Below are 24,440 nucleotides of genomic sequence, written 5' to 3' on the forward strand. Positions count from 1 at the left end.
TAATGTGGGAAGGGTGTTAGTTCTCACTTCCCAGCTGTCACATTCAGAGTACATTTAAAGCCAAGCATGGTGGATGTCCAACAGCAAAAAAAGAGTCTAGATAGGTGGGGCCACTGGGACAGATTTTGTTATTAGTTGCTATTGCTTGTTATTATTTCCCTCTGACATCAACAAGCAAATGGGTTGTCCTTCTGCCGGGGTCTTCCTATCCTGTGCCTGTATCCTTCTCCCCTGTATACCTTTCCTAGAGCTGGGTACATGGGCGTGTGAGGATACAAAAGCAGAAGGATGCAGGGCTTGCACCCACAGGTACAAGACAGCATGCTGTATCAGGTCTCCTCCAGACCTTGTGCATGTCATGGTACAGGACAACAGTTCTGCAAGGAATGACTGAGATTAAGACAGGGCAAGGCCAGGCGAGAGATGCACTCAGCAGAGGCTGCGGTGCCTTCAGTCTCCATGTGGCTGAAATAGGAACACAGAGAGAGAAGATTCCAAGTGTTCTGAGAGGGGATGGTGGTAAGAGAGATATGCAGGTCTCACGAGGATGGGTCCATCTCAGTGTGTGTATGGCCTACTGGCATTTTGGCAGTTTAAGGGGTAATGTTTGTTAAAGCTGTCAAAATTGGCCAAAAATAAAGTTAGATTATTCACTTAAAACAAAACACAGGTTCAAACTATTCAAATATCCAGTTTTACACATTATGTGGATAAGAGCACAAGCCAATACAGCAAGAACCGTAAATACTTGTATGGGTATATTTATTTCAATATAACTAAGTCTTTTAACTTTTCTTTGTCGTCAAATTGTATATAATAATCAAACCACCGGGGACATGAAGCTTCTGTGTCTAGCCTTCAAAATCTAAGTCAGTACAGCAGCCTACACTTTTGTTTAAATAAATAGAAGGCACACAAATGTGGAAATGTGACAAGAAAGATGTTTTACCGGAGGCATAATTCACCATAATGTGCTATTAAAAGTGTCAAAACGCTACCTAGCATAAGTAGTTAGCTGACTTCAGGCCATACTCATTTGGGTGCGTATTTTCCAAGTTGTGCCCTCTGGGTGCTAGTGCCAGAATGGTAGGCTAACTGTAGTTGCATACAACTTAATCGCGTACTTCCATAATTTTGTTGTCTACTGACCAAACATGCACGCAGTGCAAATTACTCTTTCTGCGGCCGAGTTGTGAACTCTGCCATTGTTGCCATACGGATGGTAATATTCGCTCGTTTCTTGACCTATATTTCCTTTCAAATCAATGAAAGCGACGTTGTAAGGCTATTATCTGTCATGCAGTGCAGTCAGTACAGCGGTCCAGGCCCACGCGAGAATTCGCGAGGCAGACAGCCGCGGTAGTGCAAGCCAACGCGAGAACTCGCGAAGTAGGCAAATAGCCACGGTGTTGCTGTTTGTGTTCCCCACAGTCGAATGTCATTTCTCACAATCGAATGTCTGTTTTTCGTTTTGGTTTTTTTTTACATCTCGCTTTATATAATAGAGTTTAAAACAAACGTTGACAGCAGCAGTACATGTTCCTTGAGCATCACATGCACCAATTCAACATGGGGGTCTTTGTAAGATGTCTCTTTTCAATGACAGGATACCGGGCAAAAATATATCAACTAATACAGCCATTTGCTGCTTTTCGAGTCCATAAACATGACAATGTGGTACCATGCTGTGGTGTTGATAACTATAATGTTCCTCCTCTATGAGGTAAAGTCAAACATGACATCGTTCTGAAGTACTGCTTATGCGTCATCGTAGGACATCTGAGCACTCCTGGAGGAGAGTGCTAACTGCCCAATTCTGTACAGCTGACCTAAAAACCTCCCACAAATGGTTAGTATAGCACTGATCATTTGAGGGAGAAAAAAACAAGGATATCTATCTGTTCCAAAAAGCAGGACAATTATGCTCTAATTATTAAAAATGTAAGTGTAAATAATTAGCAAATTCATGTAAAATAAAGAAGTGAAGTCATTCCCGCAGCCTCTCTGAACATTGTGTCCATTGCTATTTAGCATCACCAGACCACTAGCAACTGCCTCTTATTAACTTACTCCTATTTTCAACCCTAACCTCTCAGATCCATTATATGACATGACCCCACACTGTTTGACACATCTATTTGTTTTTATTAACTACCAGTTTGTGTAAGCTTCATCTACCTGATTACTGAGCATGTAATTAGGTGATGACAACAGAAAATGCAAGATCTCACAGTCAACAGAGGCTACAGAATGACAGTACAAACATGATACCTCTGTCTCACATACAAATCTGTTCTTGATGTTAACTTTACATCAGTATTACCTTTTTGTACTTTACCTTTATCTACAAAAGACATGCAACAATCTATCATAAAAATAAATGAAATATTTCAGTATGTTAAGTTATATTTTATTCAACTCTTTTACAATGGAAATGTGTCATTTTGCCACCTATCAGTGCCCAAGCTGGCACTACACAGCTGTAACAAGCAGTCCCGTACTGCCTGGGGCAGTAAAGACTGAGCGTCTTGCCCACGGCCACAACTGTCCACTCATAATGTGAACTGTATGCGCAAAGCCTCTAAATTGTTGAATGCACTGGCATTCTCTAAATGACTATTGTTGTGTTATTGTATCCAAATCATGTTATTCCAATTTCTGCCTATTCAAATCCTAATTTTAATTAGTGTATTTTCACTTATACTCTTCAGAGTAATTATCATGATGTGGTACATTCGCAACAAAAAATACTGAGACATTAAACAAAAGTCATTTTGAGCAACATACTATTTCACAATAAAAAACTCATTTCACAAACAAATATTTTTGATAGGGATGGCCCTTTGATTTTATATTGTTTTGGAATTATAGTAGAGAGATACTGTGCACCATGATTGTTTGGTATGTTTCTAAAAGAATTGGGTCTATAGCATGTCTCATTATTAAAAAGTGTCTACTGTAATTAGAAAAAATATATATATTTTTGTTCTGTGGACTGTGATAGTAAGTAGTATGTAGTACCTCACAGAAGACATAGTAGTTGCACTAATGTAACTACACAGGCAGCAATAGGTTTTCACATTTATAATCGCAAGTCAGTATTATTTACTAAGCTGGTATAGTGATTTGCTGCTCTGTTAAGATATATTCTCTCTCACTCATTCTCTCTCTCTCTCTCTCTCTCTCTCTCTCTCTCTCTCTCTCTCTCTCTCACTGTCTCTCTATCTGTGCATTACCCCTTTGCATACTGGAACGCAGAAGAACTTGATGGTGTTTGTTACATTTTAATGCATGCTATGCTGTGTTCAGCTAATTTCTCCATTAACTAAACATGTACCCCATAGACATATTACCATTTTACATCTACAATGTTTATCAAAATAATGCAGAGTATACCATTATATTCAAAATAATTTTTCAAGATAATTAACACCTGAGATTTTTTTTACATTCTTTTTAAGTTCATTATGGATGTCTCTCTGATCCTTTCTCCTCATTCATGTTCTTTCATCCCCACTGCTTCATATGATGAATATTTGAGTGTTCATGGGTAATTACCATCCCTCTTTATTGTTTTGGTCTCTCATGTTTTGGTTTCTCCATCAATAGTGTAATCCATCTAAAATACATGCCAGCATCATTATTTTCAACTATTTGAACATGACATGTGTTTTCCCTGATACCTAGGAGCTAAAGAGCTTTGTCAAGTCATCTGTAACAATGTCATACAATGAAGTATTTACCTACTGTATTCCTACATAAAGACTACATAAAAAAGACAAATTACATTTCATAATTTTATTATAAATGTGTAATTAAGAAGCGCTATATGCAATTTACAACCAATTGTTGGAAGAGTTGCTTTTCATTATCCTTGAACATAAAATACATATAATTTCCAGCATATACATGCTGTGTGGTTTGCTGATGAAGACATCTAAATCTAAGTGTGGCTGTGTTCTTTAATTCCACTGCCTGTTTCACCTCGTACTAGTTTCAACAGTGACTTGCTATCTCACTAGCTCATTTATTTCTCTCTCTCCTATTGTTTTTGCCCTGCTTCTTCACTTAGTTTCACTCATATCTCACAAGCACTCTGGCTTCTCTGCCTCTATACCTTGTTCTCTCTCAGTCTCTCTCCCTCCCTCTCTCTCTCTCTCTGTCTCTCTCTCACTCACTCACTCACTCACTCACTCTCTCCCTCCCCTCCCCTTCATCTCTCTCTGCCTCTTTTTTAACCACCTTGCCATTTTCACTCGCTCACACACATCCAGCATTTTTCCTCTTCCACTCCTTACCTTCACATCCACCTCTCCTCACACACCTCTCAGCTTCCCTCGTACACACATATCTTACAGGCATTCTCTCTCTCTCTCTCTCTCTCTCTCTCTCTCTCTCTCTCTCTCTCTCTCTCTCTCGCTCTCTCCCCTACACTCACACATATCACCACCATCATCTTTATCTGTGTATCAGCACACAGGCTCTCTTACATTCTTGTCTTCCCTCACACACCTTCATGTCGACTGGCACCCAAGGGCAGAACCCTTTCTCCTCGTGTCCTGCAGCCTGGCTGCTGTGTGCGCATGCTTCTCCTCTCAGCTGCTGAGAGTGCTGGAGGAAGGCAGTGAGGCCATGGAGCACAGCCACATCTTCACCGCGCTCTCCCCTAACGCCAGCGCCTGGAGCCCAGAGCTGCCGCAACCCGACAGCCCCCGGGGCTGCCCTCTCGGACCCCTGCCAGTCATCTACTACAGCACCCTGCTCTGTCTTGGCCTGCCTGGTAAGAAACCCACTCGGGAATGCTGGTGTCAATGATTTTGCTTGATTGCTTCTGCACACATATGGAGATGTAGACTTGTGTGCATGTCACTGTGCTCAGATTGCTAAGATTGTTACTGTTTGTAAAACCACTGTTGATTCTTTATGATGACCTTGTAAGTACAACAAACTATTAGTCTTTTTGAAGAGCATTGGTTATAGGAGTTTTCATGGGTCTTACAAAATGTCTTGTTGGATTCTTTTAACAATACTCTAACAATGTAATTGTCTGAGTCTGCTGTTGAGATTGACCTCAACTAGAATGACCTATGAAGCTGACAAATAGCTCAGAGCCTGGTGAATGTGAATGATCACTATGGAGCCCAACCTCTGTGAGAAAACTTTTACTCATGTTCTGTCAGTGAGTAACTGACCATTCTCAAATAATAACATTATTTGAAGGTGTCGCCTACAGAGAAATGTAGTCAAAAGTATTCAGTCTCACTCATATTGGGCAGTGGTATGGGCATAGTTTCAAGTATCTGACAAGGACAGTGGTACCACCACTTATGGTGGACTGAGATCAGGAGCCATGTCCTTGAGCTGGGCACGGAGCCAGAGAAGCTAATGCACATGTCTTCATTTTCTTTGTGACATGGTATTGCTGTAAATCCATCATCATCGCTTATGGGTAATAGCGCTTCACTACAGTACAGATGTCTGTAAAGGAGAGACTGTAACTGTCAGTTTATCTCAGTTCTGTACCTCTTTTGTTTTCTGCGAAATGTTTGCTACTCTGTATACAAGAGTTTTATGATCCTTTAACATGGATGAGCTGAACTATGCTGTCAGTGTGGACTCCGGATATCAAGGTTTATATGTCAAACTGAACTTAACAATGAACTGAAAGGCTAATACATGTTATATAGTAAAGACCCTAGATGTTAAGTGAGGCAGCATATTGTGTAGTGAATGGCAATCTGGCACATAGATTGTATCCTAATTGTCCTTTCAACATTAGAGACAAATCATTCAATTCTACCAGTACATCACAGCCATCTGTCTACATTAGCATAAATTAGTTATATCACCTTAATGTATAGCAGAATTCCAAATAATTTATTATGTAAACACCTTTTTCCAATTAATTCACATTCTAAGTAAAGTATTCTAAGTAAAATATATATTTAATGTAGTATTTGTTTATTTAATAGTTTGTAGAATGCAGTACTTTCACACTATTGTATATTCTGTGTGTATATATCATAGAGAAAGCCTTAGAAATGACACATCAGTCACATACCTGCACTTGAGACAGTCTTTCAAAACTGTTCATTTTTTATATGAATGTTTTGAAATTTGTGACTTAAGTATTGCTTTTCCCATTGATATATAGTAATACAGACACTCAGATGAGTTAATTAACATGTCTGTATAGATGTATATAGACAACAAATACAATCCTGGAAGTACAGGACTGAATTAACAGTTAACATAATTACAATTAACACAAAGGTCCCACACTTTCTCTCAAAATTTTGTATTTTTTTTTAAACCACAAAGAGCAATATGGACTGCAGGGTTCTAGTTATGAATTGAAAAAAAACATGTTGGCTTCTGCATTCTGATTTGTGTTTTTGAATTAAAGAAGGCAAGATATTGCAAACCCCTTAATCCTGTACTTTAACATTTCAGTGCCAAGGTTGATACTTTGTTGACCTGCAACTCCTCACTTTTGCTTTGAAGTAGGAATATTTAAATGAATGCACTCTTCATTCATTTTGCCTATAAAAATACCCAGCTGTCATGTTTGGGTAGCCAGTCACTTTGTTACATCTTAGATGGCCAACTACTTGATAACTCTTTTGGATATTAACATTGTGCCTAAAATGTCTGAGAATACTGACACAATTTCACTTGGCTATTGAACTGTAAACAACAACAAATGTAAATATAAATATTAGTTAATTATCCTTTTGCCATAATGCCGACATTAGGATCATCAACTGTGTGTGGAGAAGCTAGGCAAAGGAGAATAGGGGAAGGATGCAGGGAAGCAGACTGGGATTAATAATAGAGCCGCCTAAGTGAAGTGACACCTCTGAGGTCTGAGAGGGGAAGCAGGCGACAGAGATAAAACAAATTGCCACCTTTTTAATTAATCATCCACTCACTCTTAACAGGCTTGCACATCATACAGCCATGCTGTGTTTGGGCATGGAGGTAAAGAGACCGAGTGAGAAAGGATGAGAGAGACATTACATTTAAATCTGATAGCATTTGTGTGAGGCAAGTCAGATAAAAGCCTGTTCTGCATTACTTAAACAGATATAAAATATGATAAATGTAATAAATGATAACATTAAAAATCAGCACAATTAACTGATTATAGTTTTCATCTATTTCATCTACAGTTCACTGGGTACATTTTGTAGAAGCACTGCTTACCTGTATAGAGGGTTCCTCAGCTACTGTGATATCAGTGGTATAGTTATGCAAGAGAAAAAAGAAAGACCCTTTATAGTACTAGCTATAATTTGAGTATGACTGAATAGACGGATATAAATAAATATTTCCAAATTTGGAAGGAAAATCAGATTTTATAGACTGTATGGATGTTGGCTGTTGTGTACTCTTGTGGTCATGTCAAGGCTAGACACAGAGGATTATCCAGGGATGGGCTCCTCTGAGACTGCTCTGCCTCTGATAGAAGGTCACACATTCACATTAATGCCCCTTTCTAAAGCCAAAAGCTACCTAGGTGTCACACGCCACTTAATGAAGAGATGGGCCCATTGATTTTTCATTTAGTTCATTGATCTGGTGTTCCCCAATCAAGGCTTACTATTCACATGATGAAATGTGTGTGCATGTATCTCTCTGTGTGTGCGTGTGTGTGTGTGTCTGTCTGTCTGTAGTAGTACTGTTTTTAGCTTTTTGACTTTGATTAAGTCAGCTTGGACATTTATATCACAGCTCATAGAATGGTTTCACTGTCAACCACAATGGGATCAATAACATTTGCACTCTGTATTTCATTTCCTCCACATATTAGAGTTAGTCCATTTGCATGAGTTGCAGGGACAGGAGCTGGTGGTAGTCATTTTCTGTTTTCTGTCTCTCTGTGAAGACTAAGGAAAAATAATGCCACCAAAAGCACAAAAAGGCTGTGACCTTTAAAGTTACCTTTGAAATTCATCAACCCCAAACATCCCCCCCCCACCCCCAGTCGCCTCCCTCCGTCTCTCCTGTTTCCGCTGAATTCCTCTCCTTCTCTTTGCACCAAAACCTTGGTTATGATCATTATGAGGTCACCCTCAGATATACAGTTCAAATACATTTTCCTCTAGATGGGGAGAAAAAAAAGGTTTTCTGCTTTTTTTCTCTTCAATTTTCTAGTAAAGGTAAGACCAAATGCATCTCATGGAACTACAGCAAGTGAGTGCAATTTTGAAGGTCCATAAAAACTTTTAATTTTCAAGACCTCTTAATTTTTTAGATTTTGCATTCAAGAATGGTTACAGTGTATGCATTTTAAGCCACACCATTTCATGAGCCACTAAAAATATAAACTGATTATATTTTGTAGAAAAATTTCTATGTGCATGTAAAAACTGGAAAGGTAGTCTGCTTAAAAGTACATGCTTTATCTTACATGCTTATATCCAGCTATTATACGAAAAGGATGACAAGGAAACTAAGCAGTGGCTGAAGAACACACACTGAGAGACCAGGAATGGGTGAACACAGGAAACCCAAACCCAAGAGAAAATTGCAAACATCTCTGTATAACTTAAATTAAACTTCGTACTAAGAGTAAAGTCCAAAAACACTGTCTTTATAATTGCAATGAAACATGTTTAATTCTCAGCTCCTCTGCAATCAAGAAGAGTAATCAAAATATAGGTGTCCCAAAAGCAGCTATCCAACACCAGGTGTGCACGGTGGATGGGATCGGCTGTGAGAGGCAAGGAATGAGTGATGCCTGAAATAGTCCCACATCAGCAGAGTTCCAAAAGCAGCCACAACGCAGCCCCTACAAGTGAGCCCATATTGTGCTGTATAAGGAAGTGTACTGTGACTCAGCAACAGGCACCTGGCAGGGCCAGCCAGGTAAAAAAAAAGGCACAGCCTTTAGTAGCAGCAGAGCATATGGGGACTGCGCAGCACAGGACATGGGCCAAGAGACAAAAGACACAGAAAAGGGGTGCAGGTGCTCACCATTCACTAGGTCACTGTTCACCAGTTAGAACAGGTCTAGGTTATGCACAGCCCTCAATGGTAGATGCAAAGGACCAGGGCACAATTCAGTGGCATGTAGCTGATGTTGGTGTCTATGGTACAGACTGATCTGGTGTGCTCATCATCTTCCAGGGGATTTCCTTCTTCTAGCAAGTGACAGTATCAGCTGTCCCTCAGGAAATCAAAAGGACATGCTTGAGGGATAGGGTCATTGCAGGATACTTCCACCAACACATGCCCAAGAGACCAGAAATACCTTCAAAAATTCTCACTACTCATCGCTCCATTGGCTCGTTATTCACCACAAACGAAGCCATTCAGCAGGTCACAGAAAGGGCTGTCAGTGGGTTTCCTTTACAGCTTCCTCTTTGGCTTTCCTTGACATTCTTGCTGTACATTCGTCCACACACTAATGTACTGCTTTTAGAAAACAAAAAGATAACCTTCGGATCAGAATGAAACAACAGCATACATCCACACCAGTAACAAAAGCATGCTAATGGATGCATTTTCATGCATTCAACATGTATTCTCTGCCAGAGTGGACACCTGTCTTAAAGGTCACACTTTAAGCTTGTTTAATATTTCATTTAATGACTTCTGTTACAGGTAAATAACTGAATATGACTTTCTTACAAAATGGAAGTTTGAAAAAAGATATCGGATCTTATGCAATTGAGTTAGGCCTACTTTCGGACCTGTATCAATACAGAGCTCTGAGCTCAGAATTCCCCAGAAAGCCACCTCTAATCTGATAGTCTTCCTTTTTCTTTTTTTAAAAAAACATGCCCATAGGAAAGCAAACTCCCAGATCAGACCATTTTAAGTCCTTCTACGTTTGTTTGACAGAACTGAACAAGTTTAACAATTCATTTGAGATTAAGGAATTTTTCTATCTCATTCAAGTCTCATGAGAAATAATCAAAACAACCAGACATCGTTTTGTCTCATTGATCAATTTACAAGTTCTTAAAACTTTATCTTTACTATCACTTAGTTTTCTCACATCTTGCGCACAAATCAAAAAGAAACTTTCCCATTGTTCATGACCTTAAATATTTTTCAGATCTTACATAGAAATCTCAGAGGTTGTAATCTCATGCCCAACTCTCAAAGATTTAATATATATCACATTTATTTATGTTAAACAATGGTTTCTGAGATATGTCTAAATCTGGTAGTTTAAAAACAAACAATTTTTGCTCCACCACTAGTGTTTGAAATAACAATGAAAGTACTTATGTATTATACACACAACAACAGGCTAAATACTTTGTTATACACCCAGCAAAGAAACACCCATAAAAACCACGAGTACCTACTACATATGTAGTGGACCAAACCTTCCTCATTTACTGACTTTTCATGGCAGCACTGATCTGCTGCTGGGATGACTGGTTCATTTGTTAGAAACTGTTCTGTGCTTAGACTAGTTGCTCTGCTTGCATACTCTATATGAGGTGCAGCCATCTGGGATTACATTTAAATGTCTAAAAGTATTTTAAAATATTTTTGCAAGATGTTCTGTAAGTTAACAACCCTTTCTTTGTGTAAAAGTATTGTTAACTGAAGTCTGTCAGCTTTGAAGCAGTAAAGAAGTAAAACACTCAAAAAAGACGAACATTTCATCTGCAATTATTAAAAGAACTAAATGCCGATCTTTCAGACAAACTACAAAACATAAACATACCTGATGAAATAAGATGAAATCAGCACACTGTATTGCATGAGCTGCAACTTAAAGAGGTTCAGTGTTTGGCTGTACTGTATGTGTTGCTGATTAACATATTGCCAGGGTGAGGTAGGAGACCTCATTATATTATATTCTGAAATTGTGAACATGGATTTTGGTTCCACTTAAATGTTTATTTTAACAGTATGATTTATATTTGCAGCATTTCAATAACATAATACAATGATGTTTTTGTTCAATATTATTAAACTGAACACACATGTTCAGGGCAGTGGTAGCTCAATGGTTAAGGTACTTGATTTGTAAGTGGAAGGTTGTTGGTTCAACCCCCACCATTGCCATTAAGGGCTTGAGCAAGGCCCTTAACCCTCACTTGTCCAAGTTGACTCAATCATAATTAAAAGTTGCTTTGGATAAAAGCATCAGGTAAAAATTATCTTGCTTATTTAGGAGCGGCTCATTAATCTTTTTCTGTGTGGGTATGAAGTTACAAAATATGTCATCCAGGCATTTAACAATAAACTAACAAAGTAAATCAATCATTAAATGGGAGAGTGATATATCCAAACTAAATTAATTGGTCTGTACTTGCTCTAAGTATAGAGAGCATAACTAGTACAAGTTAACAATATTTACACACATATCATTAAGCAAACTAGAATTTTTATTATTATTTTATAATAGCAAAGGGCTATGCAGAATAGTGGAAGATATAGCTAACTAGCTTGAGATATGTCTCTGCTTTATAGTCCACCTTGACTAAAACACTCAGAATCAAGTGTTACAAATGTAACATGAATTTAAAAATTATATGGTGCATAAAAATCATTATTAATCATCTTTAATACCTTTTAGGTATTTAATACCTAATACCTTCTTATCAGTAAGGTCTTTTGATAACCCAAACATTTCTACAAAAACTCCCACATCAAAGAGCTACAACTAGGCAAAGTAATATCTAGGTATTTGTAGTTTTAATATCTATGTATAGATCTAATTTAATATCTATGCTTAGCTCTACTTTAATATCTATGTGTAGATCTAATGTAATATCTATTCGTAGTCCTACTTTAATATCTATGTGTAGCTCTACTTTAATATTTATGAGTAGGCCTACTTCAATATCTATGTGTATGTCTACTTTAAAATTTATCTGTAGGTCTTCTTTAATATCGATGTGTAGGTCTACTTTAATAATCTAGGCCTACTTAACAAGCAGAATCAAGGTACGTAGAGAAATGTTATTTGATCATAAAACTGTCACTATTGGCTATCACAAACATTATTATCATTTATAAATTTTAGACTGTCAAATTATATAGGTGCTTATTGAAGTTTGGTTGGGAACATTTTATTATTTCAGTGAGATTTCAGTTTGTGAAAATTAGAACAAGTGAGACATTTCTGGGTGCATAAAGTCATAAGAAAAATACAATACTTTCTTTCTTATTTTAATTGGGCCTGTAAACATGATTTACATTTATGGCATTTTGCTGGTGCTTTTTTGCAAAGTGACTTACAATTATGACTGAATACATCTTGAGCAATTGAAGGTTAAGGGCCTTGCTCAGGGGCCCAGTGGTGGCAACTTGGTGGTGGTGGGATTTGAATGGATAAAATGAGTAAAATGAGTAGTGCTTGAGATTCATATATGCAATTTTTAAAAACAATTTATTAATAACACAAAGAAAAAAAGACTATTGCAACTGGATCCTCTCAGCAGACGCATCATCTTTTGTCATTTCAAGAAGGACTTTAGGTCTGCTGAGTAAGTTCACATGAAGGACTGGGTAATCTCCAGTGTAGCAGTATTTACCTAAGAGCTGTTAGATATACAAAACCTATTACATTTCATTTTTCATTTGGTAGACAGAGACAATCTAATGTGGTGCAGGTGAATGTCTAGTGCTACCAAAATAAGTTGGACCACCAATTTGCTAATTTAGAACATGTTCAGAATGTGTTTAAATTAGATGGACAAATCACACAGTACTTACAGGTATTATCAGTATTAGGATATTTGGCTTTTAGTTTGGCTTTGTACAAGTGAATTTTGTGAAACATTTAATCATATAACCACTGGAGTTCAACCCTAAATCAATTTGAAATCAACCCTAAGCTAAACTTTGCTGGAGGTTGCCTACCCAATAATGTTGTATAAACGTGGAAGGCATGGTCCAGCTTTGTGTTTATCTCTTTGGAGAAAAGATTTCTTAACTATTTGGGGGTTTCCTTTCCATATATGTAAGATTGATATACACAAAATATTGGACAATTAGAGTGAGAGACATTTGGAAAAGATTTCAAAATCTCAGAAGTATATTTGTATTCACAGTTTTTACAGCCAATTGTACAGGCACACTGGATTATCTATTCAGATCAGATCCAATTGTATCCATCAAGTTCTCAAAATTCTTTATATGAAGCATTAGAAAAGGTGTCTTCAGTTTTATTGTAAAAATAATGTGTTGGTGTAAAATTAAAGGACATGGACTCTGGAATTATTTTTTTACTAAGGAGTGAGAAACCTTTTCACTTCTGCATTGACTTTTGCTAAACTTTAGTTTATATCCAGAAAATACTCACTATATCATAGGCCTAGGCAGCAGGGTCTGTAGTGTGGTGTCAATCTTGGATAAAGCTTTATCCTCACCAATCCCAAGACTTATCAAAACTGCCCTTCCACTTGAGTGGCCTCTTCAAGTCTGAGCAAGTGAAAGCAAACCAGCAATTCCCCAAATCAGCATTGCTAGGTTCATACATGTGAAGGTGAAAAGTCCCAGTTCTCCCCACTTCCTCTTCTGTATATATTTTGAGTGGTGCAGCAGACCGGTATTCTTGCACAGAAGGATGTCAATAAAGTGTGCTAATTAGAATATTAGGACCAAACCCAGACAGTCCTTAGATAGGTCTGTAACCCTGTAAAGGGTTAGGTATTTCTAGCTTTCTTGAGAAAACTTCCTTAGCAATGATCTGCTTCACTGCTCAGTTTAGCTGCCAGCTGACGCTAATGCCTTTTTAAAATGCATGCGGTATTTTTATGCCTCATGAGAGTCTGTTGTATTAGGTTACGCAACCAACCTTTTCTCAGTTTGCGTACACAGTTTACCCCACCACCACCACACAAACACTCTCTCTCTCTCTCTCTCTCTCTCTCTCTCTCACACACACACACACACACACGCAACCCTTTGAAATATATATATTTTTTGTTTTACCACTATATACCTGATTCTCTCATTTGGAATCTTAATACTATATTCATAATTCTTATGCATGCACACCCATATGTGCAGACAGATGGAAACACACTCAAAAAAACTAGCAATGCTAGTGATAGAAATGGGTGGCTCTCATTTTCAGCCATAGGAACTGGCAAGATGAGTCAATTAAAATGAATGGGCCATGCAACAGAGGCATGCCATGGCTAAATGAAAATGTCAGACACCAAGCAAACTGCAGACCTATTGTGGACCACTTTTGTTTGTCTAAATAAGCAAAGCCACAGCAGGGAATCCAGGCTAGAATAATGGTTTGTGAGGGAGAAAGCAACAAAATACATGCACTCTATGAAATAGCCCTGCTTGCTAGAGGAGTGCCTAGAGTGAGGGACAAAAGGAAAGAGGGAAAGGAAATAAAGACATGAAGAGGAGGATTACTAAAGAAAAGCAACGGGGTGTGAATGTAGAGAGAGAACAGAGAAACAGATGGAGCTTGCAGAAAAGAGAGATAGAGGCAGAAGGGCACAGAAAGAAAGATTTGATATGGGAGTGGAATGAGGGAGAGGAGAACAAATGAGAGGAAAGCAAGGAGAACAAAATAAAGGAAGGCAGCACATGAATTGTGTAGAAAGCGAAAGGAAAGAATAAAGCTACCTCCATTGTAATACATTATACTGTATTGTCATTCTGATGTTGGGGATCCCAACAGCTTAGGCTCAGAGACACATTTTGAAATGCATGTATGGAGAGTTACATTATATATCACATTCAAAGGCAGGTGCATAGTATACATCACCTACCTACTAACTAGACAAGGGATCTCGGCACAGAAGGGTTGAATAGTCTACAATAAAGCTGTACCATTATCAGAATCTGAATATACAATGCATACATAAATCTTTTCAAACTCTTTGCACAGATTTGTATGGAGAAAACGTGACACTCAGCGTCACTTCATCATTTTCACTCCAAGCTGGGGCAAAGGTTTACATTTTAACAATACAATGACCTAAAGCATCTAAAGCTATTACACACTGTTGAACTTTATTAGAACACTACTACAAAACCTACACTACCATAAAAAGGGTGTAGGTACAGTATAATTGCTAGTTCATTTTATTTTATTTTATGACTATAGCACATGTACTGTAAACTGATGAGTAAAAAAGAACTGCAAATGAAAAAGGCCCAAAACAAAGCACTGTAGAAATAATTGTTGGGGGAGGACACCATGAATGCTGATTGTGGTACATGTTGTGATACTCCCTGCATGCTGCCCAGTGACCACCACAATGGTCTGGTGGCCAGTAATGTTCTCCCCTCTTTTCTTCTTTTTAGTCAAGTTGAATTCTGACTCATATTCTCTCCAGGCATCAATTTCAAATATTCTTTACAAAAAAGACTGCCCATAAGTGTTAAAAATACATTACACAGTAAATGACACAGTAAAAAGTAAAGCATTACTATAGTACTGTAAATACAGCCCATCTTATTATCACACAGCTGACCTCCGCTATCCACATACCTGACTACAACTCCCAACTTCCCATGTATCACTTCACAAGATCCTCATCTCCGGAGTATTGAATTGACCTGTTGCTCATTATCCTACTTCTATTTAGCCATGCCTTTGACAGTCTCTCTTTGCAAAGTATTGCCATTCTCTCAGTGTGTGCGCGCGCATACTGAGTGTTTTCTAATATTAGCTGTCATTCTTTGTTCTGTTGTCTGCCTATTTTTTGTGCCTCTCTGGTTTTGGCTTGGACTGTTTTTTATTGTGACTACAGATGTCATTTGGATTTGTTGTCTTGTATCCTCTATCCTCTGACCATCCATCTGTTACTTACTATGATTACAGATTACCCCACAGAGGTTTAAAGGTCCGTGAGCATCTGACTTGTTCTGTCATGTCACATATAGGGTGTAATGCAGTATATAGTGCTGAAATACATCACTCTACCCATACATATTTGATGTACTTGTATATTTCAAGCACTTGTCTTTTGCCCTTTCCAAGTTCATTTCACATGTAACATGGTAGACTTGCTTCATTACCCTGTTTCTGCCACAGACATTATCAATGGTTTCAAGACTAATTTGATTGATTTCTTGAAAGATCCCCTGGTCTTCCAATATTATTTTTTGTAATCAGATTATTTTGTTAGCTGTCACCATGGTTAATAGCCATCAGCTGCCTCTATATGATTGTGGTCTCACACTAGAAATCTAGTTCACAAGTATATATGATAGTACAGCACTTTAGTATACTACATAAAAAGTACAGAAATTTAGATTCTTACTCTACAGAGTAATCTACAGAAACAACAGATAATGGTTGTACTTGTTGCCCAGGTTTTCTCAGTGACATTTCATGTAGCCTATATTGCAGCAGATACCAATGTCCGGCTTCCTCTTCCTCTCTGGCCTCTCTGCTGAGTTCATCTGCACTCTGAGCTTCCTCTCCGATATATTCATATAATCACACCTGTAACCCTATTCTGCATCCCTAAAATCTAATTTGTGTGTGAACAATATGCTTCTTTTTTACACCTGTAGATTATTCTGATAACTGGGATGACTTTTTGTGTACTATTTTGTGTACTTTTCTAATGAGAATAGTGAGTAAGCTGTGCTTTATGGAAGATTTTGTGTGTGGAATTTTCCACAGAAGGTCTACAGTGTGTGTGTGTCTAAATCAGCAAAGAGTGTTTAGATTTTTGGGAAATTAATCTTTCTTTTGATTGGGAAATTAATCTTTTTTGGGAAATTAATCTTTCTTTTTGATTTGATTAGATATTTGCTTCATAGAACCAGTTATAGTGTCTAAATCATTGTGAAAAAATTGTATTCTGTTTTGTGTTAATATACACTTCTGTATATTTCCTTATGTTGTAGTCTTACACATAAACACTCTTAAACTTAGTGAGGTTTAGCGCTGGATCAGACTCTAGATGCTCCATGTTATTCCAATAACACAAGGTCTCATTGCTCTGTCCACTGTGAAAATAAACCATGTGTGTGTGTGCATGAGAGAGAGAGACAGAGAGAATAAGAATACAGAATACACTGCCCTACTCTTATTTCTGAGCTTTATTTGTGTGTATTTGCCACTGAATGATATGAGGAAAAATAAAATCCATCGCAACATCATATAAACCACATCACTGTATCAGTCACGATTGTGTCTGACAGGATATACAGTATGTGTCATAATTCCTCTCTGTACTTAATTTTGGGCACTTTTGAATGTCTGCTTATGTAAACGTGTGTGTGTTTTGCTTGGCTGGCACAGAGAGTTCTTATCTAGAGCATGCTTTGTAATTTCTAATCAGCTGATACATTGGTGCTTGTGAAGTGTAATGCTCCAGACTCCCTGCTGTCATATTTAATCCAATTCCATGTCTATTATCCAATGAGCTGACAAGGGAAGTCACTTCAATTCAATTCAGAATTGTAGGCAAACACAGACTCATACTAACTGCTTTGATGTTTTTTGGCATTCCTGTTCAGTGCCAGCACACCATCTATAGCTGCAGCTACAGGATTACATTAGAAGCTTTAGTTCAAGTCGCTGATTCAGTGTTTGATAAAATCATCATTATCGCAAGTTTTCATTATCGCAAAATTGGTGATTCTTCCTGAAAAGTTACTCGAGAGACACATATATTCTTTAAGTTTCACCAATGGACTTATTTTAATTATGATTCACAAATGTGTTTTGATGATGAATTCATGAAATTAAGTGCAAATAGTTTTTTTTCTTTTTTTTTTAACCATCTATCTTGATGTAAGTTAGATAGAATATTTTCTGAAGCATGGAAAGAACCTCAACTTTGCCTGAAGCAGAGGGCTTTTTTTCTGTTAGTATAATAATCAGACCATCTGGGTGCAAATTTCCCCTCTGTGCCAGCGGCAGGTAGCTTGGCTAAAATAATGCTGGGCCCATTTTGCTCGTGCTCTCTTTCTCCTAGTGTGGGGCCACTCTGACTGTTTGTCCTGTCTCCTGCACATGTAGCCTTCCAAACTGTGCAGGTTTGACCTGACAATGGGAGGTGTTAGGGAGGGTCATGCTCTGTCTGGTTTTCTGGGCCACTCTGACAGAGGTCCAGGAGATTGCAGTAACCATCTTCGCATGCGGTCATTGTTCCCCAGTCGCTGCGGTGTATTCGCGTGTATTAGAAATAACAAGTGGGAGAGAACCAGGGGCAGGGGCACAGCTGGAGGAAGTGGGAGTGGGAGGTGCGATGCAAGAAGATGCTCAGAAACACAGGCTTGGATGAGCAAGGGCAAGGACTGCTTTTAGACCTCTGCCAGAATGTGAACCAGAAATTGTCAGAAATCACAAACCGTTTTTGTTGCTACAAGTTAACCTCATACAGTGTATACATTTATATAACAGCACATTAGAGATAATCCGACTACTTCCTTACAACGTCCTTACTTTTTCCTTACAGCTTTTTCCTTACGTATCAAATCCACTGAAACATTTTCCTTTCCTTGTGGGCTTTTCCACAATAGAAAAACTGCTTGTAACTGAAGGCTAAACTGCATTTGTCACCTTAATGTGTTTATATGTTATAACATAGAAATCTTTCTGTTATACTCCATAAACTCCATAATGCTATTCATTGTAATATTTCTCAGTGGATATTTAATATGATTGGGGACGCACATACACATGTATCTGCGCTTCTGGGTATTGTGTTTGCTCTGTGATGTAGTTTAAGTACATTCAGCTGACTGTCTTAGTCCAGTTATTTCCTTCAAACCTGTAGCTGTCGAATAGTTAAAATGGTCATTACTAGTAATTAACTTTACATTCACTTAGTCACAAACTGTCATATCTCCATTAAAGCCTGTTCAAACAGTGACTTTTTCTTGATCTGCCTTTCACACCCTTCCTCTCATCACTTCCATATCTGCTCCCACTCATGTCATCATTCTAACATGATCCTCCTATTTATTTTTTCCCTCCATATTTTCTTTTTTTTCACCCTCTACAGCAAACATCCTCACAGTCATCATCCTGTCGCAGCTGGTGCTACGTCGTCAAAAGTCATCCTACAATTACCTCCTGGCTCTGGCTGTTGCTGACATCCTGGTCCTCCTGCTCATTGTGTTTGTAGACTTCCTCCTGGAGGACTTCATCCTCGGAACCCCTTTGCCACCTTCCCTGAACAAGACAGTGCAAGTATTAGAGTTCTCCTCCATCCACACCTCTATCTGGATCACAGTGCCCCTGACAGTGGACCGCTACATTGCAGTGTGTCACCCTCTGCGCTACCACACTGTCTCCTACCCCGCGCGCACTCGCCGCGTGATCCTGGCTGTGTATACAGGCTGCCTGCTCTCCAGCGCACCGTACTACTGGTGGCCCGAGCTGTGGCATGGGCTTCCCGGAGCGAGTGGAGGGGGCGTCAGCAGTGCGGGCCAGCATGTCCTGGTGTGGGCCCACTGCACCACAGTCTACCTGCTTCCCTGCTCTGTCTTCTTCTCGCTCAACACCGTGATTGTGCGGAAGCTCCGCTGCAGACGCAGCTGCTTCCGTTTGCGTGGCTACTCCACAGGGAAGACAACTGCCATCCTGCTAGTCATCACCTCTGTGTTCGCTGTGCTCTGGGCACCACGCACCATCATGATCCTGTACCACCTGTACACAGCGCAACCAGCCAAGCCTGGCCCTGCGAGGGCACTCCACCTGGTCACTGACGTGGCCAACATGTTGGCGTTGCTCAACACCGGTGTCAACTTCTTCCTTTACTGCTTCATCAGCAAGCGCTTCCGGGCCATGGCTGCCACTGTGCTCAAGTCCTTTTTCCGCTGTAAGAAGCAGCCGCCACCCTTCTATGCCAGCCACAACTTCTCCATCACAAGTAGCCCCTGGATCTCCCCAGCCAACTCCCACTGCATCAAAATGCTTGTGTACCAGTATGATAAGAATGGCAAGCCGGTGTGCATATCATCCTGAGCACAGACAGTAGCTACTGAATAAGCCGCACTTAACCGTTTGTCCAAAAAGCTAAAGTTATCCAAGGAGCGTGGCAAAGGGGCAGCTCACATTTTCACAGCTGTTTCACAGATTGTTTTAGAAAAGATGGTTTTAAAATGTCTATCAGGACAGGGGAGAGGTTTGATACAAGCACTTTTCATTGTTGAACTCAAAAATGGGTTTGTTAACTTTTGATAAAGCTTTCACTTACAGTAAACATGCCAGCAGGATATTAATGCAAAAAAAGGATTCAGCTTCAAAATCATGTAGTAAACTGTTGAATGTCCTGATGTGAAAAAGAGTCTGAACGCACGCTTATCTGACAAATGGATTTGATGCTCTGTGTTCAGGCACTACTCTCTTTGATGTGTTATATGTGATTAATCTGAAAAGCAACCTTTAGAACTGAACCTTTAGAATAGAACTTTGTTTTAAGAGTTCTGAAAAGTGTTTCAAATTGGTTTTCTAGCCAATATGAATATTCATTATTCAGTATTTTAAATAATTATCCATCAGAGGTACCTTGCCTTTTATTAGATATTGATAATATTGCAAGTATTAACACAAAATGAATGTATTTATACTTACTTAGAAGCCTTGTGGTTTGAAACAAACACACTTTTTGAAGTATTGGTGCAACAACCACTTGGTATTTTAATTATTTTTAATTTTAAAAGTATGTGATCGAGTGCCACGTAACATAATTCTATGTTTTACAAAAAAGGTATAGAAGTCAGCCTCAGGTATTATGTGTATGTAGAAACTCTTTTCCACATACACATATACATTACAGCTTTTGCGACCTTGAAGGGAAAACATGACTTATGTCTCTCTCTGAGGTGTGCACACCGGCCTAAGAGCAGTAGCTCTGCTATCTTGAGGGATACAGATGGCTGAGGTTAATGCTTTTTGTTTTGTTTTCTTTCAGAAAAACAAAAAAAAAATGACTTGTTGATGGATATTAACCAAGTATTAAATATAAAATGAGCAACATTTAGTGTTTATTTTGGAGAATTATTTTGTCTTGCAGATAAATGTGCTATTAAATGGCTCAAGAATTTATGGTTATATATATATATTAAAAAAAAAAAAAACCTACACCTTATTTAGGGCTATTAGCTTAACTTAATTTTTAAGTACTTTGGTATATGGCAAATTCTAACATCAACAGTTAAACAAAAGCACCAACCAAACGTATATTGTTACATTTCATCTTTTGGCTGTCATTATTACAGATTGGCAGTCTACTGAACACCCACCAGTAAGTCTATGATTCAGCAGACATGACAGAAATAGTCATCAACCTGTTAATTTTGCTGTAGACTGCAAGAATAAGGTCAACAGTAAGGACTATCTGGCAAGTGCATTTAACTGCTTCTTTCTGCAGCTGAAAGAGTTTGCTTTGTTAAGAAACTGAAATGATCATGTTCAATAGGCTAATTTAAGAATGTCAGATTTGACAAACAAGTTTCCTTGAAAAAGACCAATGTGCACACCTGTACCTGTACTGACTGTACACCATAAGGAATGCACAGAGTGCAAAGAACTCTAACCACCGAACACAATGCTGTAATAGACTTAGACAACTCTTATACACATATTGTGTCATTTTAAGCCATTTCATATGAACCTTGAATGTCTGAATATATATATATATATATATATATATATATATATATATATATATATATATATATATATATATATATATATATATATAATGTTCTGGTTTTTTTCATTAATTTATGAATACATGTGTCTTTGAGGACCATTCAAATGCTGAAGACACTGCAAGTGTCATATTTTAAAGAACTATAACAAACTTTTTTTGATTAAAAAAACAATCTATTATGACAATAAGGATGGGAAAACTGAATACTGTATAGGTCAAAGATAAGGTATAGTAGCAATTGTGAGTTTTAGTAGTGTTGAAAGTGTTCTGGACCTGTAGAGCTGGCAAGTGATGCAGTACCTCTCTTCCATAAGGGATTTCTCCCAAGTTAGTCACTCATTCAATTTTACTCTTTTGCTGTTTACAGTTTCATATCAAATCATCTTATTTTACGTTATGAGGCAAAACTAGGCACTGTAATATAAGTAAATGTATCAATGAATAAGGATGTTTCAAGTACTAGTCTGAGTAATAGGCTTTTTTACCATTTGTTAGAAGTCCCTGAAGCACACATATTCCAAACAATCAGAGATTAAGGAACTTTCTGTGCTAAAAAAATCATACTAGGTGCATTACAAGCCTACAGAAAAATGCGCAAGAGTAGACTGGCAGCCGATCTCTTTCACTGTAGCCAGCTGTCTGTATAAGGTGATTTTAATGCATTATGAATTTGCAGTCTTAGCCAAGGCTTTTAATTTTATGCTTTTTGTAAACTTTTAATATGTATGTCCATGTTTTATTGATTACTCTTATTCCATCACTACGATTGACTGAATCGGTGAAATGATATACAGCCACACCACTGAAATTTGTATGTTACAAATTTATAGCCAAACTTGCTTGAACCATGATACTCCAGTGACTGTGACTTTCCTGCTCTGTAAAGATAGGACAATACACTTTATCACCTCTGAAAACCAACCAAAAATCATAAAGTTGTTTGTATGCTTTTCTTTTGATGTACTTAAGCAACTAACATTCCATTTTCTTTTTTAGCCATGCTATCCAAGCCTTTTCTCTTAAAGGGAATTCTGATACCAGAAAATAGTTTGAGAGCCATCCTTAAACAAATGTATTTATTTTTTACAAAAGAAAGCATAGAATTTATGGTGGAAATATTGTCACTATAAATTATTATTATTTTAATTCTATACTTGTTTTGAAGTGTTTCTTCTTCAATGGTTTAGCTAGATTACTTAAGAGCTTGATCACAGATCAGATTTAATGATTAATTTTCTGTCTAACATTATATGCTTTATACTTCTATGTCAATATGCTTCATTACTGAAAAATGTCAGTAGGTTTTTCAGTCTGATTATATTTTAGTAAAGGTAGGCTGCCATTGTGAAAGTTGTAAAAGAGTCTGTACATCTAAGATCATCTGTGCACAGTATGATTTCCACCAGTAGACACTCAGTCATGATAAATACATTCAGTATATGGCTTCACTCCAGGCAGACCAATCAATAATCTGTATCCTATAATCACATGAAAGGTATTTCACTAGCCTTTAACAAATGATTACGCAAGCCATCATAAAACTGCTATGTCTGGACAGCCTTGTCAGAAGACAAGAGGAATGACATAGAAATAACAGGGCAGATAAATAACACCATGGCTTGTCTGCATCAGAGTAGTGCATTATATTTCATATGGAAGCAAGCAGGGAAGTGGTATATACATCTTGGTACCATATTCTCCATTACCATCCCTTTAAATGATGATGTAGCTGACAGAAATGAAAAGTTTCAACTACTCCATTTGTATTTTCTGACTTTCAAATATATAACACTGTATATAAACTATCTCTGCTAAAGACGTCAAATGATCTCTTTAATGGTAAAAATATTTCACATGTGTACAAATATATATATATATATATATATATATATATATATATATATATGTGTGTGTGTGTGTGTGTGTGTGTGTGTGTGTGTGTGTGTGTGTGTGTGTGTGTGAAAACATAATTTTCCCTGGTATGGAACATTTTTTCTATCTAAAGATCGTTTTATTATTTTTAATGATGATGATTGTTCATGTAATTTCATTTATTTAAGTAAATGTGGTTATGGAATATGGCATGTTGAATTATTTTGCTTTATAAAAATTTCTTGAATAAAAAACATCAATGTAATGATACTACCTTATCTAAACTATTGAAATGTTTGCATGAGGAACGCATATTTAACTAATTAAATTAATTTAAATTAATGAATCAGTATTGACTACTGGATTCATTATTTAGCATAAGCTCATGCCAGCTCTGCTCATAGAGATTTACCTCCTTGCTGAGTTTAGTTATGGTACTAATATAACACCCTGGCCTAATACATTTTACTCTGTAAGATGTGATTATTAAATGGAAACACCACATTCAAACTAAATACGGGAAATCTGTGTCCATTATTATGTTAATTGCTTCAAACATTAGTGTGCATATGGCAAGAAATAAGTATGCCTTGAGTCTTACAAAACCAAATATAATGTCATATACAAAAGAAAGATCATACATTGCAATATAGACTGATTCTGCTAAAAGGTTTATCCAAACCATATACAGAAGCTGGAAATCTTCATACTGAAATAACATTATTTAAAAACATGTGAAGGTTCAAAATCTGTAACATTTGAGGAGTCCGAGCTCTCATAAAATGAGTCAACTTAACTACACCACTGTTTTGTCACTTTTCCTAGAATTCAAATGGAAACCTTGCACATCTCCCTACCATTTACACATATGAATGAAACTCTGAACAGCTACAGATCCACAGCCATCTATCCAACAGAGAATGCCTGTGCACGTCAAGCTGGCACAGACTGTCAGATCAGATGGTGATAGAATGCTGTTTAAAGCCATGTTAT

General features: G+C 37.7%; 1 protein-coding gene and 1 long non-coding RNA gene across 2 annotated transcripts in view; one reads left to right on the forward strand and one right to left on the reverse strand.

Moving 5' to 3' along the window:
* LOC113575239 (uncharacterized) overlaps positions 1-24,440 on the reverse strand; it is a 36,261-nt gene that overhangs the window by 9,741 nt on the left and 2,080 nt on the right. Inside the window, exon 2 of the long non-coding RNA XR_003410390.3 lies at positions 18,986-19,087. This is a non-coding gene — a long non-coding RNA (uncharacterized LOC113575239). The remainder of the gene's footprint in view (positions 1-18,985; positions 19,088-24,440) is intronic.
* On the forward strand, positions 4,262-21,489 carry gpr139 (G protein-coupled receptor 139). Its single transcript, XM_027006641.3, has 2 exons — positions 4,262-4,780; positions 18,918-21,489. The coding sequence occupies exons 1-2, from the start codon at positions 4,633-4,635 to the stop codon at positions 19,880-19,882; spliced, it is 1,113 nt and encodes a 370-aa protein (XP_026862442.1). The 5' UTR covers positions 4,262-4,632; the 3' UTR covers positions 19,883-21,489.

Source organism: Electrophorus electricus, chromosome 3, assembly GCF_041902795.1.
Source record: "Electrophorus electricus isolate QZ-2024a chromosome 3, ASM4190279v1, whole genome shotgun sequence".
In the NCBI taxonomy this organism is placed as follows: Eukaryota; Metazoa; Chordata; class Actinopteri; order Gymnotiformes; family Gymnotidae; genus Electrophorus; species Electrophorus electricus.

Coding starts and splice junctions, on each gene's coding strand:
- gpr139 (XM_027006641.3), top strand. CDS start 4,633: ATGGAGCACAGCCACATCTTCACCGCGCTCTCCCCTAACGCCAGCGCC. Junction 4,781..18,917: donor GCTCTGTCTTGGCCTGCCTG/GTAAGAAACCCA, acceptor CACCCTCTACAG/CAAACATCCTCACAGTCATC.